The sequence below is a fragment of the Mesoplodon bidens genome (assembly GCF_964165515.1).
Source record: "Mesoplodon bidens genome assembly, chromosome: 5".
Lineage (NCBI taxonomy): Eukaryota > Metazoa > Chordata > Mammalia > Artiodactyla > Ziphiidae > Mesoplodon > Mesoplodon bidens.
This window is the reverse complement of record NC_138161.1, coordinates 105,796,490-105,822,810: the sequence shown is the minus strand read 5'-3', so window position 1 is coordinate 105,822,810 and position 26,321 is coordinate 105,796,490. Positions and strand designations below refer to the sequence as shown.

The 26,321-nt window shown below is 38.5% G+C and overlaps 1 protein-coding gene across 2 annotated transcripts in view; it reads right to left on the bottom strand.

Moving 5' to 3' along the window:
* IL1RAP (interleukin 1 receptor accessory protein) overlaps positions 1-26,321 on the bottom strand; it is a gene marked incomplete at its 3' end in the record, with an annotated part of 125,077 nt that overhangs the window by 78,539 nt on the left and 20,217 nt on the right. For both annotated transcript variants that reach the window (XM_081234399.1, XM_081234400.1), the window contains exon 2: positions 1,382-1,446. In XM_081234399.1, coding sequence (XP_081090525.1) covers positions 1,382-1,445 — 64 coding nt within the window. In that variant the 5' untranslated portion in view covers position 1,446. The remainder of the gene's footprint in view (positions 1-1,381; positions 1,447-26,321) is intronic.

Here is a 26,321-nt window from a genome sequence, read left to right as displayed (position 1 = left end):
CGTTATATTCAGCATATTTAAAAATCAGGACATCAGGACACCGGCCAGTCAAATGGGACACTCAGTCAAGCAGGAAAGATGCTGGTCTAAACAGCCAGTAGAGCTGTACACTAGTGCATCCCAGCTGAATATCAGCTCTGCTTATAATATATCCTTTCCTCTGTGAAGTCTCCAAGGGCCAACAAGGTTAGAAGTTATCACTCTTTCTCTTGGCTTTGAGCTGTACTCTGTCCTAATTATACCCCTCCTTTAGTGCTATTATTGGTTTCCAATAAAATGCCTTAAGTGGTGTAGCAAAACTGAAACACACCCAGAAAAGATCATCAGGATGGCAGGAGGGCTCAAATCCATGCCATGTGAAGAACAGTTGAAGGCACGTATTGGACAACATGGTCAGGGTTTTATGACCACTATTTTAACATCTCTGACAGCCTGTCACATAGAAGAGGAAGTAAAGCAATGATATTCAAAGTATGGTCCACGGTCTTCAGGGAAATTATACATGGCAAGCTTTTTTTAAATGAAGATACCTTAGTTCCCTGAATTAAAATTAGAGAATCATGGGATTAGGTATTTTATATTTAAATCCAGTAGTTGAACCAAGGAAATATATGGATATGATGAGACAAATTTCAGTTATATGTACTAAAAAATTTCTAAGAATTTGATCAGTCCAAAGACATAACGGGCTAACATTCGATGACCACTAGTTAGAGGTACCATAGAATGGTTCTGAGCAGTACCTCTGAAGATGAGACGAGACCTGCAAGGACAGACTTTCAAGTCCCCTGTAACTCTGATGTCATATGATCCAAGTCCATGATAACTGAGTTTGGTTATTTAAACTCAATAAAGATTTTGGCTGCCTCTTCTTATGCTTATGAAGCAACATCCAAAGAAAGAATGAGCTTAATGACCAGTTCTTTCTTTCCTATATGGAAGCAGTAGACAAAAACCCATTTTTATCTACTTGTTTCTATAAGGTATCAGTGGACTGGTACCACTGAGGCTTTCTCCACCACTGGCTCAAGTTTGGAAAACAGAGTCATACTACCATCACTGTCATTTCTTTTCCCATAGGACCTGAGGTAAGGGGAAGAAATAGGATTCTAGTTGGCTTGGCTGTGAAGGTGATGGAAAATTCCTATAATTAGAAAGTGCACTCCCCGCAGTGCACTTTGTTCCATGAAGACTAAAGATATCAGTGGTTCCTCCCAGCACCAAAATTCTATAATTCTGACAAAGATAAGATTCCATGTTACCACAGAAGTCAGTGGATATAAACAACATTATGTTCTCTTAACTCATTTTCAGAAAGACTTGAGACATTACCCTATGTGTGACTTGCATTTTAATAGATTGTCAAAAGACATTCACTTACCTGAGGCATCACTTTGCAGGATCCCATAGAAGTAGAGACTCATTACACACCACAAAAGTCCCATCCTGTCAATATAAATACAAAGGTAAGGAGAGTACTTATTACTCTCAAGTGCTTAAATAATATTTGTGCATATGCATGCTGACTATTGACTAGGAACTGTTCTAAGAATTTTACAATATTAACAAACTTAATTGTCAGAACCAACCAGTAAGATAGGCTTTTTTCATCCTCATATTACAGACAAGAAAACTGAGACACATGTAAATGACATACCCAAGATCCTGTGGCTAGAAAGTAGTAGAGTAATGATCAAATTCCAGTAGCCTGGCTCCAGAACAGCCTCTTAATCACTGAACTCTAACTGCCTACTAAAAAAAATATTTTTAGGGATTTTTTTCATCAGAGTTGAAGTTCTGGTAGATGAGTTTGTTCCTATTAACCCTTCATCATATTCTCTTGTTTATTCCCAATTGGAAATATTTTATAATCCAGACAGTTTTCCTTCTTAGTGATGAATAGAAAGTCTACAAATACTGGATTCAGACTTGGTTTGCAGTCCACCATACTCTGAATTTATAGTAAGGGGAAATGTATAATCCTCATGCCCTGCTGTGCCTGCTCTTATCTTCTCATTCAAAGAGACAAATGATGAGGCTGAATTCCAATTTCTGTGATCTTTAGCCTTTCTGTTGATAACCAGCTGAAACAGCCAACTAGAAAGAACGATGCCCTTATATTTGGTTGTGTGATCTTTAATGCAGAAGGGCTGGAGATTTAACAACTCTGTGAAATATTTCTTTCCCTACTACTCCAGACATATCTGGCCCCTGATAAAACCACTGTGGGGTTATAAATACTGAAACCTGAATATTACTGATAAATTCCATACTTAAGACTTCCACTCTCTGTTTTGAACACAACAGCCATACTGGGTGCTTACATTGGTCTTGGTAACTTGTCCAGACTATATTTCTAGTAGGTGACAGAGATGAGATTTATATCCACACCTGGAAAGCTACAAGTTTATTATCCTAAACATTAGCCTATGTCACAAGTTTCACAACCACAGGAACCCAGTAGTCTAAAAAGGTCAAAGAGATATTTAATAAGCAGGGTAACATTAACAGCATTTGAAATGGGACATTTTTAAGAGCACTACACTGAAACAAAAGGTACCTTTTGGACAGTACCAAAAGGTACGGTCCAAAACGGTACTGTCCAAGCAATCCAGAGTGTGTGGTCACTTTAAAGGACAATGCAAGTTTCCAACATCTGTCACCTCTCTTGACCACACATCACCAAAAATCTCTACTGTGCTTCTTCTTTAGCATGATTGTACACAAATCACAGGAGAGTATATTATATCTTAAACAACTATTTTATCTCAGAAATTAAATGTCTTTCTTAATGCTACCATTCCCTTCCAGTTCTTATACCATTAACTTAGGGAGTTCTCTCCATTAGTCACTCATTAATTCAATAAAACATGTATTGAACACTTTCTGTTCACAAGTCACTATGATATAATCACAGGGGCCTCTGGCAAGCAAAGTGTAGGGCTGTTATCCCCAGTAGAGGAGATAAACCACATGCAAACCACTGCAGCAACAGCAACTTTGAATAATACACATGCAGAGGCACTCTAGGATATTCAAAGATTTATCGGAAGTTCTAGCACTAAGCAGGCTCTAGCAAGGACTTAAAATGTGTACAAGAAATAACTGCAACACAAAGTAATGTGGTAAAAATAGAGAAGGGCCAATAAGCGCTATTGAAGATTAGCCAAAGAAAGAGATTACTCCAGCTAAGGCAGTCAAAGAAGACTAAACGCAAGAGGTAGCTTTGAACTGAGCAAGAACTGGTTTAGAAATTTAGAATTGAGGCAGAAGAAAAATGTGGGGAAAAGAAACTCAGTGGAGAATAATGCTCAAAGAGGAAAGCATGGAACATAAATAGGAAATAGTCTATAAATAATTCAGTTTGACTCAAGCACAGGGTATTAGAAAAAGAACTATAGAAGATTTTGTTGGAAAGCAGGGGGTTTTAGGATTAGAATATTGCAAGGCCTTGAACAGTAGGCTAAGAACTTAGGATTTCATTTAAACAGAAAATAGGGAATCACTGAAAGTTTCTGATTAGAGGAATGAAATGATCATCAAATTATGCCGTATGGAGAGCATTCTTCCAGGCACATATTGGATGGATTGCCACTAAATTCTGTCTTATAATCACTGTGGCTCCCGAGTCTTCACAATAATTGTTATCCTCATAGTTTTGTGTCATCTAAGGACTTGATCGACATTCCACCTATGTCCTCATCCAAGTCATTAATAAAAGTAATTAATCATTCTGTATAATCCTTGTCAACAGAGAGCAACCAGACATTTAACTGCCGATTCAGGGCAGGGTAATCTCAGTTCCAATACTCAGCTATGCTAAAGCACTCCAGCCTTCCAAATTGCTTTTGGCTATTAAAAAAAAAAAAAAGCCTCACACCTCTAGATTTTCCCAATTTGCCTGTTTATAAGCTTCTGAGTCCCTATGGCAACACTTAGAAAACATTCTAATTAATGTGATTGAGAGTCTTAATTGATAATTTCATGAGTAACTGGATTATACTTGAGGCAGCAAGGAGTCAGGTCACCAAGATAAAGCTGATCTAACTTGTGTGCAAGCACAAATCCAGGGTCAGTCCTGCCCTGTGATGAATTAGAATAAAGCAGACTGAAAAGAAAATGTGATTGTGCAGGCTGGTTTTGACAGACTGAAGGTATCAATGTTAGTGTCTGGTCTGAAACCTCTCTGGGAAGACTGATTCATTTAACCTTGTGTTGCATTCAGCCTCAGAATTTTATTATTTTTACTAGTAATACACTTTTTTTTTTCTTTTCTGGCTGCACGGCACAGCACGCAGAACTTCCCCGACCAGGGATGGAACCCACCGTACCCCCTGAAGTGGAAGCGCAGAATCTTAACCACTGGACCACCAGGGAAGTCCAGTAATACACTTTTGATTCTTATTTCTTGTGGGGAGGGGGTGCTGGGTATTTTCAGACATGAAGAAACTGTCAGAAAAGCAAAGGAATCTGTCTAATAATGCATGGCTTCTCATGGTCTGAAGTACTACCTAGTTTTAGATTATTGTGATGGGGTTTAACAGCTCCTGTCCTTGCTTCAGATGATTGGAACTTACATATAATAAATTCCCAAGTCAGCCTTCCCTGCATTATCCATTTTATTTACTATATGATCATTTTTGCACTTCCCCTTAGATATTAGTACTTCTCTCATATTTAATGCCATTTTTCCTAGTATAATGTCTGTACCATCTAGCAAGAAGTTTCAAATATATAATTAGTTCTATGCAATCAACATAATGTTGGGACTTCCCTGGCGGTCCAGTGGTTAAGACTTTGCCTTCCAATGCAGGGGGTGTGGGTTCGATCCCTGGTCAGGGATCTAAGATCCCTCATGCCTTGCGGCCAAAAAACCAAAAAACATAAAAGAGAAGCAATAATTTAACAAATTCAATAAAAACTTAAAAAATGGTCCACATGAAAAAAAGCTTTAAAAAAAGACCATGATGTTAATAATGATTGTTATCATATACTTTAACATCTATCCTTGCAAATCAATATTTCTAGTGTCTGTATTCCCTAGGGTTATTGAGCTTCAAGATTTCCTTGCCTCTGGGTCAGCCCTGACCACTAGATTTTCTCACTGGGCCAGGCTGAAACTAGGTTTGCTACCCCAAGGCTAGTATTACCTCTGAATCACCATTTGCTCAGCCTTCCTTCTGTACAACAGCATTCACAAGGCCACAAGACTGGATTCATCCATCAGATTCCTAATTCCATATGCAGCTCCACAATCAGATCATAGGCACTCTTTGAATCCCAGCAACCTGGTTGGAGCTTGGCCCTTCAACCTGGTGCTTATCAGCACTCTGTTCCAAGAGCCTGCATTTTTTTCCCTGTAAGGTCCTACTCCAAGCTGGATTAACCTCTTACAACCATGAAGCTTTATCTGCTTCATTCCTGGTTGACAGAGACCCTGTGTTTTTACCTGCTCACTGAATACTTGGACATAAACACCAAGGCACAAGCCCAAAATGGTCATCCCCAAATTGGCCCTGTAGCCAAATTACTTCCTTGAGTCCTAATTCCATCTAGGTCTTTCCTTTACCTTTCTCTAACTTTCTGATAAAGTTTGAGTGCATCTTGCTTCTATGCCGACCTAAGATATGACAAACAAGCTTTTGAAGGACACAGGAGAAGTTATTAATTACTCCATTTTACAGAAAAAGAGATAGCACTTATTAATAAATCAGAGTTATTTTCTTCATCAATCTTTTATCTAATTTATAGCTTTTGAACCATAAAAGAATTCTTGTGCAGAATATTTCAGAATCTAATATTTATTAATAAACAAAAGTTTCAGCAAAGTAACACAGAAGGCTCTGAATCTGGGTAAAATGAAGTAAGCATACGGCACTTTGTCTTTCTTAATCAATGTAATTATAAACCTGGGCAGAGTGAATGGAGCAACTTTTTGAGGATTCTAAAAAGGAAAAATGAGCACATTCTTTTCGAGTATACATAAGCATTCACCACAATATTATGCACAATAAATAAAACCTTAACAAATGTTAAAGAATTCAAAGTACATTCTCTGAACATAGAATTAAACTATAAACATACATAAATAAATAAATAACAGGAAAAATCTCCAAACACTTAGAAATTAAGGAATATACTTCTAAATAATCCATGAGACAAAGACATAATCTCAAGGGAGATTAGATAACATTTTGTATTGAACAAAATTGAAAATCCAACATACCAAAATGCATGGGATGCAATTAAAGCAGTGCTTAGAGAAAAATTTGCTGTATTAAAAGCTCACAATATAAAAAGAAGAAAGATCTCAAGAAAATCATCTAATCTTTCACCTTAAGAACCTACAAAAAGAAGAGAAAATTAAATCAAGCAAGCAAAATGAGGGAAATAATGAAGAGTAGAGATCAAAGATTTTTAAATCAGAAATAATATAAGCATAGAAAAAAATAATAAAACCAAAAGTTGGTTCTTTGAAAAGAACAATAAAATTGCTAAACCTTTAACCAGGAGAACCAACAAGGAAGGAATAACACATATCACTAATATCAGTAATAATAGAGGGAATTTCACTACACAGGCATTATAACTGTCATAAGGCAATACTAAAAATTCTAGGCACATAAATTCCACAATTTAGATGAATTGGACCAACATCTTAAAAACCACAATTTACCAAAATTCACCCAAAATTAAATGGACAATCTAAATGGCCCTATATTATTAGAAGAAATTGTATTTGCAGGTAGAAACCTTCCAGAAAGTAAATATCTAAGCTCCAGATGGTTTCACTGGTGAATTCTACCAAACACTTTAAGGATTAATAACCTCAATTCTACATAATTTCTTCCAGAAAATAAAAGAGGACATAACGGTTCTCAATTTACATAATGAGATCAATATTGCTCTGATTACAAAGCCCACCACAGACAGCACAAGAAAACAAATTTACAGATATCCTACAACCAAGCAGAGTTTCTCCCAGGAATTCAAAGTTGGTTTCAGTATTTTTAAAGTCTAAAGAAGAAAAACCATATGATCGTATCAATTGATGCAGGAACAATATCTGACAAAATTCAATATCTATTCACGATAAAAACTCTCAGCAAACTAAGAATAGAAGGGAACTTCCTCAAATAGATTAAAGAAAACTACAAAAAACCTACAGCTAGCATTACATCTAATATTGCAAGACTGAATGTTTTTCCACTAACATCAGGAGGAAGGCAAGGAAGTTCATTCTCAGTACTATTCAACATCATTCTAGAAGTCTTACCCAGTGCAATAAGGCTATTCACAGATGACATGATTTTCAACATAGAAAATCCTAAGGAATCTATTTAAAAATGGAACTAAATAAGTATGTTTAGCAAAGTCACATCATGTGCAGTCAACACACAAAAATTAAACATATTACTATAGACTAGCAATGAGCAATTGGAAAGAATCTTCTTTTAAAAATACTGGTTACACGGCTTCCCTGGTGGCGCTGTGGTTGAGAGTCCGCCTGCCGATGCAGTGGACACAGGTTCATGCCCCGGTCCGGGAAGATCCCACATGTCGCGGAGCGGCTGGGCCCGTGAGCCATGGCCGCTGAGCCTGCGCGTCCAGAGCCTGTGCTCCGCAATGGGAGAGGCCACAACAGTGAGAGGCCCGTGTACCGCAAAAAAAAAAGAAAAAAAAAGCCTAACCAAACATGTGCAAAATTGGTTGAAATTTACAAAACGTTGATAAAGAAATGAAAGAACCTAAATAAATGGAAATATGTGGTTGGCAGGATGGCTCCCAATGCTAACCGTGTCCTAATCCCTGGAACCTGTTATGTTACCTTACTTGGCAAAATAACTTTAATTAAGGTTATGGACCTTAAAATAGGGAGATTATACTGGATTATTCACATGGGCCTAATTTAACCACTACGAGCCCTTAAAAGCAGAGAACTTTCTCTGGCTAAAGTCAGAGAGATGCAGCAGAAGGATGAGCCAAAGAAATGGGAAGCTATAGGCTTTGGATGCTAAAAGATAAATGTAGCAACGTATTTTGATGTTAAAAGATAAATGTACAACGTATCATGGAATGTCGGTGGCCCTAGAGAACTGAGAGAAATCTCCAGTGGACAACCAGTAAGGAAACAGGAACCTCAGGCCTATAGCCAGAGGGCATAAATTCTGTCAACAGCTTTGGAAGTGTGTTCTTCCCCAGAGCCTCCAGAAAGGAACACAACCTTGCTGACAATTTGATCACTTTGACTTTAGCCTTGTAAGGCCCTAAGCAGAGAACCAGCTAAACTACACTGTACCTGGACATGTGATTCACAGAAACTCTGATGTAATAAATGGATGTTGCTTTAAGCCACAAAGTGTCTGGTATTTATTACATTGGTAATAGAAAATAATACAAGAGACATACCAGCCTCATGGATTGTAAGACTCCACATAGAAAACATGTCAATTCTCCCCCAAATTACTTGACAGACTTAATGAAATTCCAGTCAAAAATCCTAGCAAGATCTGTTTATAGATATAGACAAGTTGATTCTAAAATTTGTATGGAAAGAGAAATGCCTTAAATATTGAAAACCATTTTGACAAAGAAGAATAAAGCTGTAGGAATCATACTACAAACAACCCAATTTTAAAATGTCAAAAGTCTTAAAGAGGCACTTTACCAAAAAAGGATATTTAGAAGGCAAATTAACACAAGAAAGGATGTTCAACATTATTAACCATAGGGCAGTGAAAATTAAAGCCACAAAATGAGATACCACTAAACACCTTTCAGCATAACTAAAGTAAGAAATACTGACAATACCAAGTGCTGAAGGGAATACAGAACAACTGGAACTCTCCTACTGCTGAGACTACAAAATGGTACAGCCTCTCTGGAAAACAATTTGTCAGTTTCTTACTAAGTTAAGCACACACATACCATAGGATCTAGCAATCCCATTCCTAGCTCTTTACTCAAGATGTTCACACAAAAACCTGTATGTGAATGTTTATAGTAGCTCCATTATTAATTGTCAAAAACTAGAAACAACTCAAATGGCCTTCAAGAGGGAAACGGATAAACAAACACTCGTACATCCAAAAAATAGATGCTTGCCAGCAGTACATAGCAATGGGCTGTTGATAACAACTGGGATGAACCTCAAAGATACTATGCTGAGTGAAAAAAAAAAGTCAGTTTCAGTAGGTTACCACCATCCAGGTCCATTTAAATGACATTTCCAAAAAGACAAAGCTAAAGTGACAAAGAACAGATCAGGGGCTAGAGGTAGTACAAGGGTGACTGCAAAGGGACAGCACAGGGCATCGTTTAGGAGACAGAACAATTCTCTGTCCTGATTGGGGCAGTGATTAAATAAATGAGTCTATCCATAAGTTAAAATTCATAGAATTGTACTTCCAGAAAAGTCTATTTTATTTCATGTTAATTAAAAAAAATGTTTAAGTGGCATGATTTTTCTTTTTAAAAACTCCACAAATGATTTGTGAACCCCTTTAGACAGTTTAAATAAATGAAAGCTGTTTTAACCCAAATTTGGCTTCTATTTTCAAAGGTCACTTTGAAAATAACACAGTCCTGTCGTTAAGTACAAAATGTTCCAAAAAAGTCTAGCAGTAGAGGAACATGGAGAGATCAATGAAACTGTTCTAACTTTCAGCACATCAAGCCAGTGTTGCTAACCTCGATACAACAGAGGACTCAAAGTTTAGAAAACATGAGCACACTCCTCTTAGATACTGCCTTCCTCTTTCTTATTAAATAGCTTCAAAGTGTTTGGAACTCTGAGAGGACATATGTAACATAATATACCACCTTCCGCCTTTAGAAGCTTGGAATAGAATGTGAGCAGGTTGATTTCCTTTTGTCCTTTAATATTTTGAATAGCAACATGCTCAGTGGGGTGAGGGAAGAAATGTCATCATTAAGTCTCACCCTTCACAAGAGGGAACTAGAACTAGGTTTTCAGTGGAAAGTGCAATGAACTTGGAGTTCTAAGTTTCACTGTATGATCTTGGACAGCCTGGCAGAAGAGGAGAGAACTATTCACAGCAACCACTTACAGTTATAACCTGGTTACTGTCTTGATGACTAATTTAAAACTGATGTGCCAAGCATTTGTGGACACTTCTTAGTTAGGGCAGGAAGAGTGTTCCAATGTACTTTCTCCCTAGTAGGTGGACAATTTGATGACTAAGTATTCTGTACTTATGGATACTGAGGCTGGAGTTTGCATGGGGTGAAAGAAACTAATACCTACCTCATCAGTTTGTTAGGAGGAGTGTACTTGATAATTCCTGTGGAGTACTTAGCACTGTCCAGGAACATAAATAGCTCTCAGCAAATTCTGGTTATCATTAACTCTTATTAAATGAGGTCATATATGAGAAACACTTCAGAAACTGTGGAGCTGTAGGCAGATGTGAGCTACTATTAATATCATGTACAAATAATAGACTAAGTTACTTGGTTCAAGTTGACCATTGACCATTGACCATTGGGCAAAATGTGCCATGTCCTACACTTTGCAGGTACTAGGTCCAAGTTCAGTACTCTGTTCCCAAAATATTTCAGAAAAGACAGTCGTGGTTTTAAGTCGGGCCTCTGTACCTTACAGAAAAGCCAAGATGGTTATGATACACTCTACAAAAAACTTGAACTTGGAAAAATCATGGTCCAGATGGCCTCACTTCTCTAGTCCTCAAATCCCTCATTTACAAAATGAAGTGAAAACCTCTGCCCTGATATCTCATAGGGCAGTTGTAGAGGATCAAATGATGTGACACATGGAAGAATTTAATTATAAAGTGTTACACTAACATAAAGTGTCATGACATTGGTTTTTATTACGAAACGAGATGGGCTGTTTTGTTTTGTTTAGATTTTAAAGAATTTGAAGAAGTGGAGATCTTAAAGTCAAAAAGAAAATAATGTTACAAATTGCTTAATTCAGATCACAACATAGATTACCTTTGGTGACATTGCCAGGGAGGAGCAAGAATGAGGCTTCTAAGGTCTGGTAATGTTCTATTCCTTAGTCAGGTGATGGTTACATGATGATGCATTTGTAAAAATTCAGCAATTTGTACATGCAATATTTATGTACTTTAGTGTTAATATTCTATGCTTCTGTAAAAAATATGGAAAAACTTTTGCTTTCTTGAAGTTAAAACGTGGTTTAAAACAACAAGGAGAGGTTAGAGAAAGATATAGGATAGCGGTATAGTTTTTTAAATCAAGAAAGCAGTTTAAAATCCAACACAGAGTGAGAGAGATATCTCAAAGCTCTTCAAAGCTGTGGGGGGAATTTTTAGGATGAACCTCACATTCCTTCTAATTCATTCAGAAAATATTTATTAAGCTGTGGACGCAGTCTGAAGGAGGAAGAAAGGTGGAAACTTCCCCTGTTCTCATGGAGCTTGCAGTCCTGAGGCGTATAAACGTCTAGAGTCTAAAGAACGGGGCTGCAGCAGAAGCATTTCACAGTATGTGAGTATAGAGGAGGGAGCGGCTCGCTGGGGAAATGTGATGTTATTTGAAGTTAAAGTAGAGAATTAGGAGAAATTTAAACCACCACGGACACAAAACAGTCCTATCACCTGAAAGACTAAGATCTACTCACCTGCAGGTTAGGAAATGCATTACTTTTCTCAGCATAGGAAAGCTTCTTAACCATCTGAGGTTTTCTCCCCTTAAATTTAATACAACTGCATTGCCCCCAATAACCTCTTTAATTCGAACAGATAGTCTGAAGATCACGATCCTGTCTGGGAGGCTGTCTAGAGAGAGACACCATCTACACAGAGAGGCCACAGGAACAAAACTGCAGCCAAGTTTTCATAGATTTATCCATAAAGACTGTATGCTCTAGCTTTTGAGTCTACAGAATCGAGTTTTGTTCAAATCAAGAAGTATTTATTGAACTCCTATTCCATACACTTTAATAGAAACTGTGTGGTATACAGAAATAAACACACAGCTCTTGTAATCATGGATCTCATAGTTTGGGCGCAAAGTCAGACATAAACACAAAACAAATAGAAAGAAAAGTAGAGAGAAAAGAACAAGTAAATGGTCGAGGACAATACAATGACACCAAAATGCATGATGAAAACTATCACATCCCATGGTGAGCATTCTGCCAAAGGACCATGTGAGCAAATGATTCTGAAAAGTAATATGTCACATAGCTCTTTCTTGGAGAGTCACAATGTACATAAGTATTTTAAAGACTCAGGTCATCTACCAAGCAAATATTGTGGTTGACTTGTTTTAGCCCAGCATTAAACCAAGTTATCTGGCCGTGAACCCCTTTTTGATGCATTAAGACTCTTAGGGTTCCATTGGAAATACTGAAGTAAATAGTGAAAGCCCTAATTAGGGAAGGAAGAGCCCCAGCCCTAATTCCCAGATCAATCTTCAGTCCATAAGATGCTGATGCTTTTCAAAATCATCCAACTGCACTTGAGACTGAACTAGGGAAAGAAATGAGTCCTAGCTTTCCCACAGCTTCACCTCCCCTCTGCAGCCTTTTCTGGTTCTCTCTTGTCTGGCCATTGGCTGGAAATATACTATGCTTTCTCTGAAAACTCAGTTCAGGTATCTGTATCTCCCTTAGAGCCCTGAGAAATTTTTGTCCTAATCTGTTTTATTAAGGTTTTTTTTTTTCTTTTTACCTCCCTTTTCGGGCTAGGACTCCAAGTTTGTGCCCACGTTATATAGTCCAATGCCATTACATAATAAACATATATAATTATAGGGCAACTACTGGGTAGTAGAAAGAACATCTCCCCAGGATACAGTCAACATCTGTTCTAATTTGGTGTTGGTCACTTTGTAACTTTTCTCCCTTGGATAATTTACTGAATTCCTGTGGAGCCTGGTATCCTCATCAATAAAATAGACTAACAAATACTTACTTCATAGGCTGTTATAAGGATCCAATTAGTTGATATTTATGAAAAAAACTTTATAAATGGTGAAGTATGATGCAAATATGAAGCACTGTTGTTTTTATTTTGCACACGTATTCACATGAACTCTAGATTCTTTAGCAAAGCTGAAGGCCATGCAGAAGATGCAGTCTCCTCCAGGAGTGGGTCTAAACAGATGTCACTGTGAGTTCTATGACTCCCATCAAAATCCACTGCCTAAAAAGTGGACCTGTTTTCAGAAACTAGACTTGAATGGGTCTAAGTCATCCTCGGTCTCACAACACCAAGTCAGTTGTCCTTTCACAAGAGCATTTCCTTGTGTCATCCCCCTGCTTCCATCAGAGAGAAAGAGATTGGTTTGCTAGAGATCATCTATCAGAATGGAACTTCACCTTCTCCCCTATTTAGGGACCTGGAAGTTTCAGTAGCTTCAGCTATTCAAACAGACCCTGCAGGGGTTTCCCTGGTGGCGCAGTGGTTGAGAGTCCACCTGCTGATGCAGGGGATGCGGGTTCGTGTCCCGGTCCGGGAAGATCCCACATGCTGCGGAGCAGTTGGGCCCGTGAGCCATGGCCGCTGAGCCTGCGCGTCCGGAGCCTGTGCTCCGCAATGGGAGAGGCCACAACAGTGAGAGGCCCACGTACCGCAAAAAAACAAAAAAAACAAAAACAAACAAAAACAAACAAACAAACAACGAAAAAAAACAGACCCTGCAGCACTCAGGGGCTCCTCATTCTCACTTACACAGAGAAACAGGAGGGATGAGTCCCAGGTCCTAGTCCTGCTTCTTGCATGAATTAGTTGTGTGACTTTGCCTATGCACTTTACTGTCCTGGTGCCACAGTTCTCACAACTGGCTTTGTTAAGAAGAGTTCAAATCAAAAGTTAAAGCAGAACTTTCACAAAAGACTTCCCATGTACCAGACCGACACTGTGCCGATCGTGAGAAAGCACAGGGGCTTCAGGACAGCCTCTACCTTGAGGCATTCAGTCTACTGGAGAACACAGCCCATCGGACTTCCTTCCCATCCCCAACCTTGTCCCTGAAACACAAAGATAACATTCCAAGTCTTTCTGGGAACCCACATAAGCCAAAACTAGAGAGTGTTAAGGAAAATATTATCTTTCTGTATCTAAAGTGTTAAAGAAAATCCCCCTATGAACTAACACTGAGGAGGTCTGTGTGAGTCTGTGTCCCTGTTGAGAAAATTCTATGGCTTCTTTCACTGATTTTTGGGCACCAGGATCATCCTGACAGATGGCAATGTGTACCCACCAGTCCCATAGTCTGGGATGTGACCTCAGTCAACCAGATCACTCTGGATGGAGGGAAAAGGCGGGGGGTCTGGCAGCAATTCTTTATATATGCATTTGATATTTGGTGACTTTGTGGCAAGCAAAGTCAGACCACGAAATCCCCCTCTAATCAGAATGAGAATGAGCTGAAATTTTATAGTGCTTTATCTACTGATCCATAAACCACTAAAGACTCAAGTGACCCTAATTTCAACAAGTATGCCTTATCTTCACTATACAGCAACTTAGGAAAAAAAACAAAAAGCCAGTGCCCTCACAGAGAGGTGCTCAAGCAGTGCTTAATATGAGGCTTTAAAATGCTTTGACAAGAAAATTGAGCAGGATGGCAGAACATATACTAAAAACAATATGGACAGAGTACAAGGGGCGGCATTTTGTGGCTGCACCTTAAGCTTTTCAGGGGCATTCTTTTCCAATACAAAGCTAATAAGTAGTAACTGAGTACCCACTATGTGGACCCTCTGTGCTAAATGCTAAAGGATGAAACAGATTTTAACATGCCTCAGGCATCTAGGACCTCACAACCAAGCAGGGATCTCCAGCATGCACTTTGCTAATTTAACCTTGTAGTTAAAAGCCTATTATTTTAGTTAAATGTTCCAATCCTTGGCTCTGCCACTTAGTACCTGTGGAATATTGGTCAAGGTATTTAATCTATCTGTGCCTTAGTTTTCTCAACTGTAAAATGGGGAGAATAACAGTATCTATGATTCCTTTAACTATACAGAAGTTTAGCTGTGTATACTCATACTATTATGTATCATGTAAGTCCAAGGAACATGCTCTAAGGAAGGAATTACTTGTGCTTCAATGGGGGTGGGGGGATGGGTTGGGTGGAGGCAGGGGGGTCGGCGGCTGGACTGGATGGCCTTACAGCTGGATTCTGAAGACTGTTAACACTCTGAAATGCAGCCATGCATAAAGAGAAAGGCATCTAGGGCAAAATTAAAATAAAACAAGCCTTACATTTTACCACTGAGCATAGAACAGGAAGGAAAACTTGTTGAAAGATTCTAATTAGATGAATATTATCTTGCAGTTATGAAGTCCCTAAAACCATGTACTAGGAACAGTGATTCAGAATAGGAATTCTATTCTGCACATCATTTCAACGGCATACACTCCTTGGAGCCACTAATCATATCAACACATGGTTACCACATTCTGCCCTAGGTAGCAATACTAATGATTATAGGAGTTAGTAGGACATTACCCAAGCACTGGGGCCACAAAAAGCATGTTCGATTACACCGACACTGCCAGTTCAAGAATGGAAGTCTTTCTCATTAGCACAGAAAATATTTTTAAAACACTTTTCCATTCACAAAGTTTTGTTCACACATATATATTCATTTAAACCTCTGAAGACTGCCTAGAGATTGGTATTTAATATCAATCTAATTTTACAGAAGTAGTAGTGATTTCTCCGAAGTTCCACAGATAATAAATGGTGAAGCCAGTATTTAAACTGAGATACCATGACACCAAATCTCATGGTCTTTCCACTACATGCTCCCTCTCTGCTCTTGTCATTACTTTAAAAGTTTGTGTTAGAGACATGGGGCCACAGAAACATGATTTTTTATTGGAGTCTGAATATCTACCTTCTACTTAGCAAACTATCACAGGATTCATCGTGTCCTAAAGAAAATCCCATGTTGCTCATGACATCGATCTGTAGCTGTCTCTGACAAAGGACCTGAATACCTGCTGTAGCCCTGGGAATTTTAAATAAGAAGTCAATGAGAGATGCTGGTAAGTGGTTCTGTAATTGTCTAGGAGTGAATAAAACCTTGATGGAATAATAATCATATCAATATGCTGGCTACATGAATGATCCTGCAGTGAATTACAACAGGGTACTTCAACTCCAAAGCCTAGGGTGGTACAGCTGCATAATTAATCTTGCCCTGCAATAACCCTGCAAGGTCAGCAACATTGGCATTCTGCAGCCGAAATTAATGTCTTATTATTTTAGTCCCCTTTGGTGTTTCCTTGGATTCAGGAAAATAATATTAGATGCAGCAGCTCTGTTGACACAGACAGGGTTTTAAAGGATCACCAAGTCATAAAAAGAAAACCCCTCACATAAATCTTGGTAGGTAGACAGGATGAATTCGACACATAGTCCTAATACACCTACTAAATTCAAGGTTCTTGATACTTTTTATTCTTGGATTAACTTAGACCCTCTAAAGACCACATATTGATCCATATTGTCCAGCTTAGGCTTCTACAAAGTGATTTCAAGAAATTACACTTTGATACTGTGCCCTCATTTTAGAGAAACATTAAGTTGTTAGTATTAGGTGATGTATCAGGTTAAAAAGTTATCTTTTTCTACATGACATCTCAGGGTCTTTAGAATGCATACTGTGAAACTAAATTACTTAGGAATCATTAACAGTGCCCCTCCAACTCAATTGACTTTAGGAATCCTTGTTTAAAATATCTCTAAACATTAGGATTCTCAGCACAGTTTAGAAATGCTGACTGAAGTTCTTTCAGAAAAAAAAGGGGGGGGGTTTCATCTGTATAAGGCATCCCAGCAATAGACTAAGCTTTGAGAAATTCCTGGCAATTCTCTCAGGAGGTGTGTTAGAGAAAACTCTTAAGTGAGGTAAGGGTCATGAATTCTTAACTGGAGAAAAAAGTGGGAAATTCAAATCAATTTTCTAATCTGTGAAGCCATCCCTGTGGTGAAAGCTGATGGAGAAACAGGAGCATAATGACTAGCTAACGTGAGACATAGGACATGCCCGTGGGTATAAGCATGATAGTGCTATGCTCGGCCAGTACTGCTAATTGGTGGTGATTATGATCTCACTTCTTCTAGCATTTCTGAGGCTGTTGCCAAATCAGAACATAAGACACCATAGAGAAAGAGTCAGAAAACAGAGGAGAGCTCTTATTTCTCCAATTATAAAACGAGTCAGCATACATGAGGAGACCCGGAAAATAACCTCTGCGACCTGAATATATGCTAGATACATTAAAAGTGCTATTATTTTTAATTGGTCTGCCTTACTCTGAAAAAGAGAAAGATGAGAAAATGTGTATTCATTAGGCTGACCTAAAAATCAGTGGCTTTTTGCATGTAAATATTCTTTTTATCCACTGATGCTTGAAAAACAGACTGAAATCTTGTTCTCCAAAGCCAAAAGAAGAGATATTTACCACATCACAAACAAGAAGGCTGTAAAAGCCTTAGGTAAGTTTTGGGTGCCATGAGGACACCTGTAAAGGCTGACTAATGACAAAGACCAAATCAATTTTCCCACACAGCACATCTTAATTCTGTTTCCCTGATGTCCTTCATACGACAGTCTGGTTCCTCCAAGATCTGGCGGCAAACTCCTCTAGACAATGTTTTTCCACATCACTCTTCATATACCCCAGCCTTTGGCCACAGGTACACACACAGATGGGGTTATAAGTCACCCCCACTCCTCCTTTCCCTTTTAATCATTCCTTCTGCCTGGAATGTCCTGCATTCCCCTCTTCACATGTACAAACACTGCCCATCCTTCAAGATCTATTTCCAAAAACACTTCCTCATGAAACCCCCCTGCTTCCTTTAGCCAGATGTAATTTATTCCTTCTCCCCTACAACTTTCCCGTCTAGTAGCAGTGATGGAATCCTTTGCCTTGTACTACAGTTAGGTGTGTATGTCTTCTCTCTTGAGACCCTTGAGAACAGGGTCTACCTCTGATGAATATCTGTCTTGCAGGACCTCGCAGGAAGCCTGGCACATGAAAGTGCTCCATGCTGCGGACTGAATGATTGTGGTCTTATGCACACAGTGATTCTACAAGCTGTTTCTCAGTCCAGGAAACTGCTGTAACTCTTTCATTTGTTTTTCACACCGCTGGCCTCTCAACAGTCATTTCTTTCTCCAGATCATCTTTAGGGAGGTGTTTCCTCACTAAAATCTGTCAGACAGTTTACAAGAATACCCCGGGACTGTCATCTGTCTCATCAGTGTAAGAACTGGTTATGCCTTTTAATACATATATTTGCATTTATTCTGTGCATGATTACACTGAGAAAGAGAGACCCAGAGTAAGCTCCTGCCCACCTGTCCACAGAGGGAACTCCTGGGACTAACCTTGGAATATTGTTTAATTTAGATTCACAGTGTCTGATTCAACATTACTGCAGCTTATTATTTTTTGGCCTGGGTGAAATCCCCTGATCGTGCTGGTACTGAGCAAGAAGAAAATTCCCTTCTTCTTAACTGTATATATTCCAGCAGATAACCATGTTTCTACCTGCCATTTCTAACACCTCAAAAGCTTTGAGGCAGCATCTAGACATAGAAAGGAAGAGCTGATGTGAGGATGTAACAGGCTTTCCTTGACCTCTTCCTATCACTCCCCAAATCCTGCACTCTGGAATTTTTAAACCTGAAGCATAATTTTGGTCAGGAGAGAGGGGTGTGATCAGAAACCAGAGGAAAGCAGGGAGTAGAGAGGTTATAAGCCGAACCAGGAGTACATGTGGAGATAAGGAAACCCTAGGAAATTTAACTTTGAGAACAGTATCTTTCTTTCATTCAACAAATATTTTCCAAATCCCTCTATATGTAGGTACCTTATTCCACTGAAATAATTCATGCTTTGACAGTATACACAGTGCTTATTTCCCTCTCACTTGACATTCACAAGCTTTATTGAGAAAGGAATATAATTTTTCTGTTTTACAGATGAACAAATTAGGTGCAAAAAAGTGAACTGTCGGGCTTCCCTGGTGGCACAGTGGTTGAGAGTCCGCCTGCCGATGCAGGGGACACGGGTTCGTGCCCCGGTCCAGGAAGATCCCACATGCCGCGGAGCGGCTGGGCCAGTGAGCCATGGCCGCTGAGCCTGTGCGTCCGGAGCCTGTGCTCCACAACGGAAGAGGCCACAACAGTGAGAGGCCCGTGTACCACAAAAAAAAAAAAAAAAAAAAAGTGAAGTGTCTTACTCAAGATACCACAGCAATCAAAGACCAGAGCTTGGTTTTAAATAAGATCCTCTGATTACAGCAGAGTGTCTCTCCTGATTCTTTTACATTATCCTCCACCCAATGCCCGTGGCAGGCTATAAACAAAACATATGAAGGAACTGTTCAATATTTAGTTTGGTATGTTTCACAAAATAACCCAAAAGATCAATTAAAAAAAGATAAAGATTCACTGAAGCAAAGGTTGTGAAAAAATGCCAATCTACATTAGTAAAATCCTTGAATTATAAGCAAAAAATATTCTCACTGGGAAAATGATTTTTATTACTTTGAAAGTAATGGAGTGGCACAAATGAGACGTTTCTGGGAACTGCACAGACTCAGATTATTTGTAATTAGTGTAGCATCACTTGTATAAATGAGGGCATCACATTCAAAGGTTTTAAACTTCTTTCTCCCAGGCAGTTTCCCAAGGAAACATCTTTGTGTTTCAAATCCTGGGCAAACAGAACTCCACTTATTGCCCATAGGCAGGATATTGAAATTTCATGGGTAGTTTTTAATAGGTAGGTTAAAATGCTAATGATGGTGGTTGCCAGGGTCTGGGGGAGGAGGGAATAGGGGGTCAGTGTTAAAAGGGTACGATCTCTGTTGAGGAAGATGAAAAAGTTCTGGAGATGAATAATGGTGACAGCTGCACAACAATATGAATGTACTTAAGACTACAGAACTGTACACTTTCAAAATGGTTAAAATGGTAAATTTTATGTATATTTTACACAATAAAAAATAAAAATTTTTAAAATGCGAATGAATTTTCAAATCAAATTCCATTAGGAAGGGATACAATTTGTTACACAAGTTTAAAGACAAACTTCAGCTGAATCTCTAGTTGATCACAACTCAGAAAAAAATAAGACTTTAATTCTAAACTGAATTAGCTAAACATACTAAAATATGTCCTAGCCTCTGTAAGACCAAATATAAGTTAAAAATAAGAGGACTTATTCTCCTTGTTGAAAATAAGGGAAGAGATTTCCTTCCTTTTTTTAAATTTTTATTTTCTATCGGGGTATAGTTGATTAACAATGTTGTGATAATTTCAGGTGCACAGCAACGAGACTCAGCCATACATACATGTACCCATTCTCCTCCCCCAAACTCCCACATCTTCTTTATCCATTTATATGTTGATGGACATTTAGGTTGCTTCCTTGTCTTGGCTATTGTAAACAGTGCCATAATGAACATTAAGGTGCATGTGACCTTTCAAACCATGGTTTTCTCAGGATATATGCCCAGGAGTGGGATTGTTGGATCATATGGTAGCTCTATCTTTTGTTTTTTAAGGAACCTACATACTGTTCTCCATAGTGGCTGTATCAATTTACATTCCCACTAACAATGTAGGAGGGTTCCCTTTTCTCCACACCCTCTCCAGCATTTATTGTATGTAGAGTTTTTGATGATGGCCATTCTGACTCCCGTAAGATGATATCTCGTAGTTTTGATTTGCATTTCTCTAATAATTAGTGATGTTGAGCATCTTTTCATGTGCCTCTTGGCCACCTGTATGTCTTCTTTGGAGAAATGTCTATTTAGGTCTTCTGCCCATTTTTTGATTGGGTTATTTGTTTTTCTGATATTGAGCTGCATGAACTGTTTGTAGATTTTAGAGATTAATCCTTTGTTGCTTGCATTGTGGTTGCAAAACTACTCCCTGTCAGACCCAGCAATTCCACTTCTGGGTCTTGATCTAAAAAAATTGAAATCAGGATATCTTCACTCCCATATTCACTGCAGCACTATTCACAATCGCCAAGATGAGGAAAAAAACTAAATGTCCATCTACAGATGAATGGATAAAGAAAATTGTTGTATAAACACAAACAATGTAATCCTATTCTTTCTTAAAAAAGAAAAGAATTCTGCAAGGCGACAACTTGGATGAACTTTGAGGACATTATGCCAAGTGACAAATAATGCATGATTGCACTTATGTGGAATGTGGAGTGGCGGTTGCCATGGCCTTGGGGGATGGGGAAATGGGAGTTTGTAATCAATGGGCATAGACTTAGTTAAGAGAGATGCATCAGCTCTAGAGGTCTGCCGTACAATATTGTACTTATTGTGAATGACAGTGTACTGTAGACTTAAAATTTTGCTGAGAGTATAGATCTTGTGTTAAGTCTTCTTACCACAATAAATTATAATTAAAAACATTAAAGATATGAGAAGTTTTTCCTTTGGATAAAGCCAGTTAACTAACACAGATGGTCACCTCCATTACCAAATAATATCAGGATAAACTATGTATGACAAATGATACTATGAAGTCCTCTTACTTGAGAACAAGTTATTGTTTATCTTGAAAACATGTATGCAGTGGGCCGCTTGGTTATATAAAGGTTTGAGATTTCTTTCTGTTTTTACAGTCTCTTAGTGGGCAGCCTGTGATTGGCATCACATTCTATTTTAATGCTTATTCAATAATAGAAGTGTTTTATTTCTCTCTTACCTTTGTGAAGAGGATTTCTGGGTTGAGAGGTTTTGTTTTTAATTATATTTCCTCAAAATCTCCTAAACCAGTAACATACAATTTTCACTAAAATAAGAAGGAAAAACCCCGAAAACACAGATGCACAAGAGAAAGGCTAATTTTTATTATTACAAACTGGCAGGAAAACCAGAAGAAAGGGCCAAATTAACTTCTGGAAGAAAAGGCAAAACAAATTTTAAAATGACAAGCGAGTATTGGTATCTATGAAAACAAATCAATGGTTAATTGTACAGCCAAGACAGGTAGAAATTTCCCTGTAGACAGGCTCATGAAAAGGGGCTGTAGAATGACTTCCAAAAAGAAAATTCTGTGACTTTGGAGGCTTTCAGCTTCATAACAGACATCATGCAAACACTGGTCCACCAAAGACAAAACATTGTGAGGACAGAAGAAAGAAAGGTGAAAAGAGACCTTGAGAAGGAGGAAGAAATGGAGTGTTAGAAGGAGAAAGGGAGATAGAAAAGAGAGAAAGAGAAAGAGAGAGAGAGAAGGAGAAGGAGAATGTTACTGTGAATAACAGTAACCATAATTCATAGAAACTAGTCCCTCATTAGTCTAAAAACTTTCCTGCCGGGCTTCCCTGGTGGCGCAGTGGTTGGGAGTTCGCCTGCCGATGCAGGGGACACAGGTTCGTGCCCCGGTCCGGGAGGATCCCACATGCCGCAGAGCGGCTGGGCCCGTGAGCCATGGTCGCTGAGCCTGTGCTCCGCAACGGGAGAGGCCACAACAGTGAGAGGACCGCGTACCGCAAAAAAAAAAAAAAAAAAAAAAAAAAAAATCCTGCCATTTCTGCAAACTGAAAAACTGAATACCTCCTGTATTTCTTTTTTTCTTTTCTTTTTTTTGCGGTACAGGGGCCTCTCACTGTTGTGGCCTCTCCCATTGTGGAGCACCGGCTCCAGACGTGCAGGTCCAGTATCCATGGCTCACGGGCCCAGCCGCTCCGCGGCATGTGGGATCTTCCCAGACTGGGGCACGAACCCGTGTCCCCTGTATCGGTAGGCAGACTCTCAACCACTGCGCCACCAGGGAAGCCCTCCTGTATTTCTCTAAATAAAAATTCTATGACAATTTTGTTAAACATTTGTTAGTATCTATCCTATTGTACATTGTATTATGGTTATTCCTCAACATTTCTCATCTCTTCTATTTATCGTGAGCACTTTAAAGACTTGAAGGAAAAGCAACTTTTGTTTTGTCTTTTATAATTCATTTTTTCATTCATTACAATGCCACATGGAGAGCACAGACCTAGAAAATATCCCCTAAATAAATTAATGACTAGAAGTAGAAAGAAATATTCAAACAATTTCACCTTATTAATCTAAAAGAAATGGATTTAACAGGCATGACATAGTCAAGATGAGTTTTTAATAACAGGAAAAAAAAGCAAGTCTCCACTGGGCTTGTACTTACTTAAGTCAAAAAGTCTACTGTTTGTTTTTTTATTTTATTTTTACTTTATTTTATTTAATTTACAGTCATATTATTTATATTTATTTTATTTATAACTATATTATTTGTATCTATTTTATTATACTTATTTTACTTATTGCTATTACATATTTATTATTTTTATTTGACTTACTTGTTGTATGTATTTATTTATTTTAATTTATTTATATTTATTGTAATTTTACACTCAGCATTTTTGTGAAGGATCAGAGACATCATCAGAGTTATACAATTCAGAAGTTCTGAGTATGGGACTAATGAGTAGAATGAATAAGAAAACTACAAAACAAATATGTTGTGACTAGAAGAGAAGACAGAAGGGACAGACAACAAGAAAAATAATAACTCCAGGCAAAGTGGGAAGGATGGAGATGATGGGAGAAAGTATCTGAAGATAATCTATAACAGGAGATAGAAAAAGCCCTTTTGAAGTTATGAAGCTTCTCCCTTTTTCAATTTTCAAAAAGCGAACCGAACCAACTAACATTATTTTCCTGAGATCAGATGCACCAAAATCTGATTCTGAACCTTACTCTGACTTGTGATCAGGCTTCCAGTTTTTGAAACAAATACACAATTATGTCAGTTGTACAGATACAACTCTATTAATAAAATACAGATACAAAGTGTTTCTCTGTGCCTTAAATGTAATTCCTTGGACAGTGAATTCACATGAGCTTCTGAAAGCTCCAATACCCCATGTCATTGTGGCACTTCTCAAAGAAGTGAGTGGAGGAAACAGATTTGATAATGGGGTAAGCCCCTTTGACCAGGAGCTGTAAAACCCAACCATGGCAATGACAAGAATGAGGCAGTTTAAAAGATATCTCACTGAAAGAATCATGAAAATACCCTGCATTCACATATATATTTCCCTCACATACCCTCCTCATTGAAAACACAGGTTTTCATTCAGCAACACACACTAAAGGGCCACTACTGTATGCAAAGCCATCCACCGGGCCCTGCAGGTAAAAGAGGAAGAAGACATAGTCCCTGATCACAAGACGCTGTCTATCAGAATCCACTACACGAAAGCAATCAGTGAAAGGCAAAGCTGGATATCTGTTCTAAGATGCTATTTCGCAAATGTGTATAAAGATGATCTAAAGATTTTGGTAAAATGGAGATTCTTAGTCAGCAAGTTTAAGTTAGGACTCAAGATTCTATCTTTCTAGTCCACCCCCAGAGGCTGCTTTTGCTTCTGTTCCACAGACCATAGATTGACAAGCAACAGCCTAAGGGATAAAGTGTATTTGTAAATAAAGGACTATGGGAATGTAAAGTTAGATGTGATTCCTTCTAGCCCAAAGGTTTAGAGAGGTTTCCTAGAGAAGACCCTGTACTGAAACAGGTGGAGATGCAGAGGCAATAGATGTGTATGTCTGTGTAGGTGGTGGGTATCAGAGAGATCGCACAGAGGAGAATGGGGGAGTGAAAAGGAAGGGGAGAGAAGGAAAGAGGAGGAGGAACTGCAAAAGGGGAAAATAAGTTGAGCAAAGTTCTGAAAGCAAAAAAGTGCCTGAGCTATTTAGAGCAATGCAAGATATCTGGTAAGACTAGAGTGGAGTCTGCAAGGAGCAGACAAGGGATTATGGGAAATGGGCCTAGAACGACAAGCCAGGGAAAAACGATGGAGATATTATATGGATTTGATCCCTTTTTTGGGGAGTGTGGGGTGTACATTTGATCCCCAACAAGATAGGCAAATTCTACCTGTTAAAATAAATTATGCAGAATGATACATTCTAGAAATTAGGTCTGATCTAAAGTTATTCATATTCCACAATTTTATATTTATAACTAAGTACCTAAATCATTATTGTTCTTTAATGTAACAGCCTTCTGTAAATCATAGCCCATCCTCAGCTGAATACCCTTTCTTCAAATGAGTTTGCATAGGACTGAAACAAAATATGGTCTGTCCCAAGCTTCTTACAGTTCAGGCATTCAGAACCCTAAAATCAAGCAGCTGTTCAGTGGAATCACTAATAATTTGTATTTGTTTCTCCAAAACTGATAATTTCCAGAAACATTTCATAATGTAATATACTGGAAAAGGAAGCTAATGAGGCTTGTAGGGTTTGCACAGCTACCTGCAAGAAAAGGCACGGCACAGAGTCAATGCATGGTAGCAGAGGACAAGGGAACTCACAGGATGCCTAGGAAATTCAAGCAAGTCGCCAGCCCTAATGGACAAGTTCCTTGACTCCTCTGCCAACATTGTTACTAGTAAAAAAGAAGATAAAAGGTATCTAAGGTAAGGATGTCTAAAAAGCCTCTATCAGTATTTGTTTCTGGGTCTGCCCAAATCAGTAAAATCTGTGAATATGGCATTATGGTTCTTTGGGATAGGCTGTGAATCTCATTTAGCAAGCGGCTCCAGGTTATTCCTTAAATAAGTCTGAAAATACTGAAAAACATAAATATCACCCATAAATACATAAATGGATAAACAAGTAATAAAGCAGGTATCATATATTAACGGTAGAATCTAGGTGGTGGTTATATGGGTGTTTACTGTAACACATTTCCAACGGTACTATATGCTTTTACAGTTTCATAAAACAATGTTGAGGAGGAAATTATCTATAATCCTACTTCTCCTTTAAAAAAAAATTGTATTGGGCTTCCCTGGTGGCGCAGTGGTTGAGAGTCCGCCTGCCGATGCAGGGGACACGGGTTCGTGCCCCGGTCTGGGAAGATCCCACATGCCGCAGAGCGGCTAGGCCCGTGAGCCATGGCTGCTGAGCCTGCGCATCCGGAGCCTGTGCTCTGCAAGGGGAGAGGCCACAACAGTGAGAGGCCCGCCTACCGCAAAAAAAAAAAAAAAAAAAAAAATTGTATTAGGTAGGAAGTGAAAACATGTGCCCTTCCCTTTCTTTTCAGCCTTCATTAATCCCACTGCCACCATAATCATATGTAACTCCTAGATTCAGATTTTTCCATACGTAATTTTTTCTTTCTTTTTCTTTTTTACAAAAATCAAATCATGTGTAGGTCTACAAATTGCTTTTTTTAATTTAATAATATATCATTCCCATTTTGACAGATCAGTTCATAAAATTATACTCTTTTTTTTTTGGGGGGGTGGCCTCTCACT